Source organism: Loxodonta africana, chromosome X (assembly GCF_030014295.1).
Source record: "Loxodonta africana isolate mLoxAfr1 chromosome X, mLoxAfr1.hap2, whole genome shotgun sequence".
NCBI lineage: Eukaryota > Metazoa > Chordata > Mammalia > Proboscidea > Elephantidae > Loxodonta > Loxodonta africana.
The window spans coordinates 82,902,562-82,912,433 of NC_087369.1; the positions used below are offsets into that span (position 1 = coordinate 82,902,562).

The 9,872-nt window shown below is 48.3% G+C and overlaps 1 protein-coding gene across 1 annotated transcript; it reads left to right on the forward strand.

The window, feature by feature from the left end:
- Nucleotides 1-4,080: 4,080 nt before the first annotated feature.
- Nucleotides 4,081-4,848, forward strand: LOC100664266 (polyadenylate-binding protein 1-like 2). The gene has a single exon (XM_064277979.1). The coding sequence runs from the start codon at nt 4,141-4,143 to the stop codon at nt 4,789-4,791; it is 651 nt and encodes a 216-aa protein (XP_064134049.1). The 5' UTR covers nt 4,081-4,140; the 3' UTR covers nt 4,792-4,848.
- The last annotated feature ends 5,024 nt before the right edge of the window (nt 4,849-9,872 follow it).

Below are 9,872 nucleotides of genomic sequence, written 5' to 3' on the forward strand. Positions count from 1 at the left end.
CCCTAGTTCCTTAAGCAGCTGACTGCTTATCATTGTCCTCAGAAAGGCCTTCCTTGAGCTTCATAGCTCCAGCTTTGCCACTTCTCTTGGATTCTAGGTAATATCTACCAAATCACCTTGTTCATTTCCTTGAAAGTGTTTATAGCAACTCTTGCTTTTATGTTTTCTGAGGTTTTTATTGTCTGTCTCCCCTACTAGAAAACGTGCTCCTGAGCGCAGGGACTCTCTGGCTGAAAGAGTGCACCCTGGCACATAGTAGGCCGTCCCTAAACTCTTGTTCAACCCTTGAATGGATGAAATAAATAGCACTTCCTCTCACAAGAAAAGGACTTCTCCCTCCCTCCAATGAAGCTCCACAGGGCTCTTGAGTTTTGCCTCTATCACAGCATGTAGTAGTCAGAAAACTTTCAACTGCAGATGGTAGAAACTGACCATGAACTAAAAAGAGGATGATGGGGGCTCCATGGAGGCCTCTGAGAGGAGTCTCAGAGAGGATTCCCCAGCTACTGGGGAAGTTGTTTTCACTTTAGCAGCCTTGTTCCTGTTGCTGGATCCCTGTAGGGATTGCCTGGGAATTGTCTTCAGGTTTGGCAGGCTTGGAGATTCGCTGGGCCATAGCATGACTTCCCTGAACCTATTTGTCCTGTCATTTCACTGATTTCTGCTGGCTCTGTGGATTGGAAACCAAAGCCGGAGAAAGAGATCTTGTTGAGTCCTGGTCCTTGAATTGCTCTCCTCTGCCATTTCTGCCTCTTAGCAATGTGGCTGAGAAGCTCTTCTCATCGTTTTCACGTTCTGTACTCCTCAGCAATCGTGGCTTCCCCCTTGGCCTCTGCCTCCTCAGGTCCCTCTTGGACAACCACCTGGACTAGTGATGCACATATGGTCTTCCCCCTACATGCTGGCAACCTAGGTGCCCAGGAGATGGCTCCTTACAGTGACGGCAATCATCACCTTGGTCAGGCAGGGCCTGTACGGCAGGCATCTCCTAGGTTTCTCCCCTTGCCTTTGCTGCAGCTAGCGCCGTCTAGGGGCAGACAGCTGGATTTTGCAAGCTGGCAAAGTGCTTATCTGTGTGTCTTGTTCTCAGCCATCTTGGGCTGGTCTCCAGACAGCGATGGGGAAGATCTTGCTGCATCGTACCCCATAGTGACTCGGTCCATTCCTCATGTTCATGGTTGTTCTGTCCTGTTGGCCCAGGTGTAGCCTACGCCGCCATCACAGAAAACAGTTTCTGTTATCCAAAGAGGGTGGAAGGGCAGAGAGGTGGAGGGGGAGGAGAGAATATGTGCTGGGCAGATGAAATTCCACGGCCACCATAGTCCAATCTCATAGCCCTTATAGCCCTCTGCTGGCATTTCTGTTACTTGTATGGGCAGCCTGAGCCTTAGTGGACTGGAGACGTCCTGAGGGAAGGCACTACGGGCTGGACTTTTTTTTTTTTTAATGTGACCCCATAGCCCACAGTTCAATGCCTGGCCCGTGGTAAGTGTGAGACACCTATTTATGGAAGGAAAGGAGGGACAGAGAGAAGAAGGGTTGTTCTGACATTTTTGCAACTGGTTACATCTGATTTTCTTCCTCTTGTTCTATGAGCTCCATCTCAATGTTGCGTGCACGTGTGTGCATGTGTGCATTTATATGTGTATTGATGTTTAATATGTACTCTTTCTAAAGTTCTGGTCATATTGCTTCCATCCTTGAACACGCTGAGTGGTTCCCGTGACTTTGAGTCTAGAATCCAGGCACCTTAGCTTGCCTCACAGGGCCCGGCACCTTCCAGCCCCATCTCCTACTATATGCCCTTGGGGACCATGAGCTCTTCCACACCAGACTATTAGGCACGACCAGAAGTGACCATGGCTGTACTGTTATGCCACAGGGCCTTGGCACAAACTGATCCCTCTGCCTGGAATGCCTTTCCTCCTGCCCTGACATGGGGAACTGCTACTCATCTTTCAGAACCTTCCTCGGGGGTTCTCTCTTCTGCACATCATCACCTGATTCCCCTTTCTGTAGGAAGTGGGGCTCTAGTTCCTGTTACACTCTGCTCTGATGGTTGCTTGCTTGTCTATCTCCTCAGCATTTGGCCCTGTGTGGCCTCTCTGCCCCCACAACACATACTGCTCAAGTCTTCTCATCCTGCCCTGCACATCAACACACCAACACCCAGTGCTCAGCACATTGCTTGTCCCTTAACCCCAGAGCCTAGTACTCGATAAACCTCCCATAAATTTCCGCTGGTGAACTGAGCCCAGGCATCTCATTCTAGAGAGTAATTTCAGGTTTTGTTTTTGTTGAACATGCTTGTGCATCTCTTGGTTCAGGTTGGAGGCCTCAGCACCTTGAGGGCAGATCCAAGAATAAACAAGTGCCTGTTCCAGGTGAGGTTCTGTGCCTGGTCTTTGGTTTGGCTTTCCTCATCTTATCATTGAGGACAGCACTAAGAACAGGGCGTTCTTGATTCCCCACTTCCCGATGAATGTTTTGAGGCTGCGAGGGGCTGGTGGCTGGGGATATGTGGAGCCCCAGGTCTCTAGTCCGCCCATACTCTGTTGCAGAGGCAGGGTTTCCAGCCCAGGTTGTCTGTTTCACCAAGGCAAGCTCAAAACCAGTCTATGTCCTCCTGTCTCTCCGAACCTCTCTATCCATAGAACCAGCACAGTCTCAATAACTACTTGTGGCATGGCTTTTTGAATGAATAAAAATAAAAAACGTTGCCATCGAGGTCCAGTTGCTTCCAAGCCACGGCACCCCCTGTGTTACAGAGTAGAACTGAGCTCCGCAGGGTTTTCTTGGCTGTAATCCTTACAGAAGCACATCATCAGGCCTTTCTTCTGCGGCACAGCTGGGTGGGTTCCAATCACCAACCTTTTGGTTATTAGTCAAGTACCAACCTTTTGTGTCACCCAGAGACCTTTCTGAATGAATGCATGGTTTTTATTCTGTCTTTTGTAAGTGCTACAACGGAGGGAAAGAGCTGGAAGGAGGGGAGGGGTCTCTGAGAAAATGGGTCAGCAGGCTGCATGGGGAGCTTGGGAAGCTCAGAAGAGAAGTTGTTTTCTTGGTGATGGCGATGTTGGGGAGTGCGTGTACATTGAGAGGAGGAGCACGCCTGAATATGAGAAAACTATTCTTCTTAGCTTTGTTGGGGCCGGGCAAGCGTATTCTCAATGCTGCCTCACCCTCTCTTGCAATGGTACTTATTAATTTAAACGTTCCGTAGGGGAGGAGGGATAAACTCCCCTACATCTAACCAGTATTCCCTCTGTCCACAGTGGAGCCCTTTTCTTGGCTCTCTCTTCATGAATATCCAGGAGACCTTGAGCGGCTGAGCCTCACACCCCCGCTCCCCCACCACCACAGCCTCCCGCCCCTTCCAGCCGCTCCAGACCTCCAGGCCCCGCCGCCCCGCAGCAGCCACAGGGGGAACCAAAGAGACAGAAGCCTTTCCAGCTGCCCGGACCACAGACGCCAACACCCCCAACCCCCCATCACACGCCGTCCGCCCGCGCCCCGCACGCTGGCTCACGACCAAGCGGCGGCGGCAGCAGCAGGCTGCAGCGACTCGGACCAACGCGCTCCCGGCAGTGCTCGCCATCCCAGGTGACTTGGGCTCGCCAGCTCTGCTGGCCCCGGGTCCTCCGCCCCGGCTCCCGCTCGCGCCCACGCCGGGTTCCTGCGCCCACTCGCCCTCCCCCGCCTCTCTGCCCCCCAGCTCGCAGAAAGGGAGGTCGCGGCAGCGGCCCGGCGGCAACGGCGACCGTGGCGACGGCGGCGACCGTGGCGGCGGCGGTGGCGGCAGCGGCTGCAGCGGAGGCTGCGGCGGCGACTGTGGCTGAGGCGGTGGCGGAGGCCTCAGTGGCTGAGGCGGAAGCGGAGGTGGAGGCCGAGGCTCCGGTAGAGGAGGCAGCGGCGGAGGCCACCCTGGAGGAGGCGGCGGCCGCGTTGGCGGGGGAGGAGGCGGAGGCCTCCCTGGTGGCAGCGGCGGTGGCAGAGGCCAGGGCGGCTGAAGCCGCCGCTGCAGCAAGGGCTGCGTTGTCCCCCTCGGTAGAGACGGATGCGGATACGCATTTGGATGCAGATGCCGAGGTGGCGGCTGCACTAGCGGCGGAGGAGGAAGCGGCCATCAAAGCAAGTATGGGTATCTACACCAAGAGGATCATCAGCGCCAGCCCCGACCCCCCCACGGCCTCGCTGTATGTGGGCGACCTGCACCCGGAGGTGACCGAGGCAATGCTGTACGAGAAGTTCAGCCCGGCCGGGCGCATCCTCTCCATCCGCATTTGCAGGGACAAGATCACCCGCCGCTCCTTGGGCTATGCGTATGTTAACTACCAGCAACCGGTGGACGCCAAGCGGGCCTTGGAGACCCTGAACTTTGATGTCATCAAGGGCAGGCCAGTGCGCATCATGTGGTCCCAGCGAGACCCCTCGCTCCGCAAGAGCGGGGTGGGCAACGTCTTCATCAAGAACCTGGGCAAGACCATCGACAACAAAGCGCTGTACAACATCTTCTCAACGTTTGGCAACATCCTCTCCTGCAAAGTGGCCTGCGATGAAAAGGGGCCCAAGGGCTACGGGTTCGTGCACTTCCAGGAGCAGGAGTCGGCTGAGCGGGCCATAGACGTGATGAACGGCATGTTTCTGAACTACCGCAAAATTTTCGTTGGGAGATTCAAGTCGCATAAAGAAAGAGAGGCCGAAAGGGGAGCCTGGGCCAGACAGTCCACGAGTGCTGACGTCAAGGATTTCGATGAAGACACCGATGAGGAAGCCACCTTGCGATGAAGACATCCCAGGAGACAGGGAGCAGGCCAGCAGAGCCAAACCCTGGCTCCCACCGGGTTTACAACTCCCCTCCTGTACCTTCTTCTCCCTCTCTTCCTAGCCCCTCTCTGCTCAGCTCCTCTTTGTTCTGCCCCTCACTGCCCCTCTCCTCTAGTCTCCTCTCTTCCTGACCCCGCCCCACCCCACTCCTCTCTACTCCTCTCTGCTCAACTCTGCCCTGCTTCTCTCAGCTCCTATTCTCTCTTCCCCACCCACCTTGTTGCCTCTGTGCCCCCTCCTCACCTCTCAGCCCTGCTCCTCTCAGCTCCGCTTAGCCCAGCCCCACCCCACCCCACCCCTCTCAGGTCGGCTCTGCAGCTCTCTCTCTGCCCCTCCCCATTCTCCCCTCCCCATCGCCCATTGTGAATAATCTTGCTAAATCATTGCCGTTTGATAGTTTACAGGCTGCCTCTTGTCCTTGTGGTTTGGTTTAAAAGCAATTTCTTTCTCTCTTTGTTTATTGCGCAGGTGGTACAATTTCATGGTAGAAACATCTCAAAGGAGAAGGAAATCAGATGAGGGAAAAACCAAGACAGCAATTGCTCCCCTTGCTCCTACTACCCAGAGACAACCACTTTTACCTTTTTGGTGTTTTTCTGGGCTCTCTTCTCTCCTTCTCTCTTCCTTCCTCACCCCCATCCCACCCTCCCTTTTAACACACTACTATAGAATGGTTCATGTGTGTGGTGTTTCTTAATTTGCTTTTTCAGAAACTAAAACCAAACAAAAATAAGTCAATTGAACTTCTTTCCATGTTATTCAACAGGCTTCCAAAACGTCATCTTCAGTGCCTGCAGTGTGCTCCAGTTTATCCATGAACCTTAAATTTTCTGTTAATATTTTCCACTTTGTTGAACATTCATGTGGTGCCTAGTTCTTTCCCTGTGTTTAAAACCAACACAGCATACTCTGATGAGTGAATACTTCCTTGTCAAGCCAAATCTTTGCTAGCATCCCCAGGTGATCGGATGGTCTCCACTGTGGACAGCACATATGAACATTTTAAGGACTTTTCCTGTATGTTGCCAAATAGCGCCCTCCATAACATTGCACTGATTTTCACTCATGCCAGCCAGAGCAACTAGTTAAAAAAAAAGTATGTCCATTGAAACTGCATAATTTCCTCATTCCTGTAATTGATGTTTGTGTGTTTGTGTGTGCATGTGCGTGTGCGTGGGCCTGCAAATGGTATTTCACTGCCCTTTGTTTTTTTGCTGGATTTAAACACTGTTTATCTCCCCACTCCCTGCCCTCCTCCTCACTGTCAGAAAGATAATTCAGCTTCATTGCAGGAAAAAACGCAAAGCAGACAAGTCAACCAAGGAAAATTAATGTCACCAGTAGTCAAAGCTGATGGCCACCAATACCTTCATCTGTACCTGTCCAGTATTTTCCAAGAACTACCTGAAATGTTTTTGTCTGTACTTCTCCAGCATTTTCTTATGCACATGTCATATATGTGTATTATAATGTACATACCGTTTTTATATCTGCTTTTTCACACATAAGTGTGTGTATAAATATGTGTACATATATATATTATACACACATTCCACTTCATGTCATTAAAGATACCTTAAAAATATATTGTCTGGCTGTTAATATTTCAGTGTATTGATGTCTAGATAGAGGGAGATTTTATAGATATATAGGTGCATATATGTATATATATGACTTCCTAATTTTTTAATAGCACCTATTTATCTTTTTAAGGTACACAAATATTTTGAAAGGGCCCTGATACTTAGATAACTTTCGCACTTGACATTACAGTCATTTCTGCACTTTCACACTATTTTCAGGGAAACAGGAGCTTTCTTGTTTTTATTTATTTTAACCATTTATTTTTATACAAATTGTGCATAATTATAATAGAAAATATTTCACAAAATTGTAGCTGTAAGAAAAGAAAATCGAAATTCTATTACCACTCCTAATGCCACTACTTCATAAAATACATATTTAATAAATATATATACGTATACTTTTTTTTTTTTATACGCCTTTATGTCTGTAATACAATATGCATTGCTTCATTGGGGGATAGTTTTACTTACTATAACAGTTCTTGATGATCATCTTTCTAAATCATTAGATAGGCCCCTATAATCCTGTTGTTACATAAGATACCATCTCATATGAATACACTCTTAAGTTCTGCAAATAAGTCCCTTAGGGTATGTGTAAAATGGTTCCGATTTTTTCATGGTAAGATTAATTTTATGATGAACACATCTATAGCTTAATATCTATGAATATATTGTTGCTTTTTATGTCTTACTAGTAGAATTTTAGAGTTGTAGATATGAACACGTCAAATATTTTTCCTGATCTGTGTAAAATGGTAGTAGGAGTAGTATCAAATCAGTACTCTGAGGAGAAAAACACGTTCCTTGGTATGAAGCATCTTCTGTTCTGGTTGGAACTTTGAGTATCATCATTCATAAGCAAAGTCCAGTCCAGGGCAAGCCATCAAATTGCAGCAATCTACACCAACTCACAATGTCAAACGTCTCGCTCTCTCTTTGCCCTATAGTGTGGGCCAGGACGTCTTATCCTCATTCAGTCAAGGTCAGCTCATATTCATCCCCACTCCGTAGGGGTCAACCCATCCGTAGCCACTGTGGCTAGGTCAATGGGTACCAGCCATAGGCTTGGGAGTCCTCACAACTCCCTGCACTTCAGACCAGCCAACCCCTTCTCTCTCTCCCTCATTCCCAGCCACCGAGGGCTAAGTGAACGAGTGCCAAAGGAACATATCCAAACCCAGTCCTTCCCTTCATTGTTGTATCTCCCTCACTTCCACTCATCTTGTGGGCCCAGGTGGTTATCTCAAGTGAGCATACCAAGCTATGTACTTCCCAGCCCCCATTAATTTCCAGTCCCGGAAGAGGGTTCTTCTGATTGGCGCTGACATGTCCTATTCAACACACCCTTCAGATTCCATGAGGCTGTGCTCCACATGAACATGCTTTTACTGTTCATTTGCCAAGCAGCTCTTTGGTCAACTGAGCCTTCAGTCACTGTGGTACTCTCAAATGAAAATCTCCTAATCTCACAGGCTTTTGGCATAAGCTTCCATTTACTATTTCCTCTTTTGGCATATCTAATCAAGTATTTCTTGAAGGGTAGAGTTACATGCACTCTGTTTTTCAATAGTACCCAATATTCATTTCCATATTATACATTCAGGTCTGTTTTTCAGCACCATGTAAGGAAAACATTCCTTCAGTCAATTATAGTACATTCAGATAAACACACAACCTTTTTAAATACTCCAGATTAATCTGTTTTCCACCCTCTGACTAGCTTACCCATTTGTAAGCATATGGCGCTAGGTTTCTGGCCAGGTTGAACCAGCAGACCATGGTCCTCTATCAATCATCTTGCTTAACCTGCTGGGCTTTCACCCCAACCATCTTTCCCATCCACTGCTGCAGCATAACATCTCTCACTTTCCTTTTAGCCACTACAGATATCAAAAACCAAAATAACCACTCAAGAATCAAAAGTTTCTCATCCCGTGCCCATTCATCTTTTCTCCTCCAAAACCCCATGTTTCCATGAGTCAGGAGCCATTGCAACAAATCCCACTTCTGACACCAGCTGTAAAATGGTAGTAGGAGTAGTAGTAGCATCAGAACCTGTCTAAATTCAGGGGGAATAATGACCATCAAGGCCAGCCCAAGGCTGATCCCTGTGAAGTGGAAATCAGACATACTTACACTCTCCAACCCCTTCACCAATTCTGACCCCAGCCATCCATCCCACAGCACTCTCCACTTCTATTTTTGATAATCTGTTGCAAGGGTCACACAAAACTACAGATTGTACTTACAGTTAACTGGCTTATTAAGCAAGTAATAGGGCACAACTTGGGATCTGGATCAACAGGCTATAACTCGGAATCAGGATGAGGAAGCATGTAGGCAAAGTCTCCCTTCTTCAGTGCAGAACAGCTCTCTCAGCTCCTCTCAAACATGCAAGCCTTCTCTTAGACCCATTAGGACAGGCCTCCTCTCAGCCCCCTGAGAATAGGCTCCACTCAGCCCCCTCAAGACAGGCCCCTCTCAGTCCCCTCACAACAGACTCTTTTCTGCCCCCTCTGGACATGCTCCTCTTAGCCCTATTGTCTGTTGCCACAGGCTCTGCCTCTGGGCCCCTTCTGGGCCTCTTGCTGTCTTCAGTGTTACAGCCCTTGACTCGTGTCATAGCTCTTTTGGGAGGTTCCTTGCCTTCTCTTTTTCTTCTTCTATCCTCCTTCTGCTTCTTCCTATATCTTCTCTTCCCACTTCTTTCTGTCTGCCAAACCACTATGGCTGACTGCTTATATACACAACTCCTGGTCAATTTCAAGGCATGGTAACTCCAGTGGGGGCTACAAACTGACCAATCCCCTTTTGGTAGGCCACAGACACTTCATTTACTTAGTAGGCTATAGACACTTCATTTGCATAGCCCATAGCCATTTTATTTGCATACCCTATGGGCCAATCCTTGCAAGATGCATGCCAATCACAGGGCAGACTGCAACCCAGGGCCAGGCAGAAAGTATCAAACCATCCTTGTTTAGAGTTTACCCAGGAAATGTCAACCAACCTGGACAAAAGTAACAAAGCCTCTGGGGTAGAAAACTCTGGCAAAGGTGACTCCTCAGGGCTTAGGGAGGAAATATCTCAAGCTGTTTTTCCAAAGAACCTAGGCAAAAGGGCATATAAAAGAAATCATTTATCCACAGTCTCTTGTGAAATGAGTCTCTCAAAATTTATATCCACCATCAGTGTAAAAAATTGCACATTTCCCTACCCATCTTCTTAAATTGGTGAAACTATTTCTAAGTTTTGTGAAATTGAAATGGCTTGTACATTTTTCCTTATTACTTCATTTTTACAAGTGCATTTTCTAAAAAAAAAATTATAAAGCACATTAAAATATATAAGAATCTGGAGGCGGAGCTAACACGACTCTATAGACAGAAGCACCATGCCGTCCCTCTGCAGCAAAGACCTGAAAAACTAAGTAAAACACATACAAATGTCAAT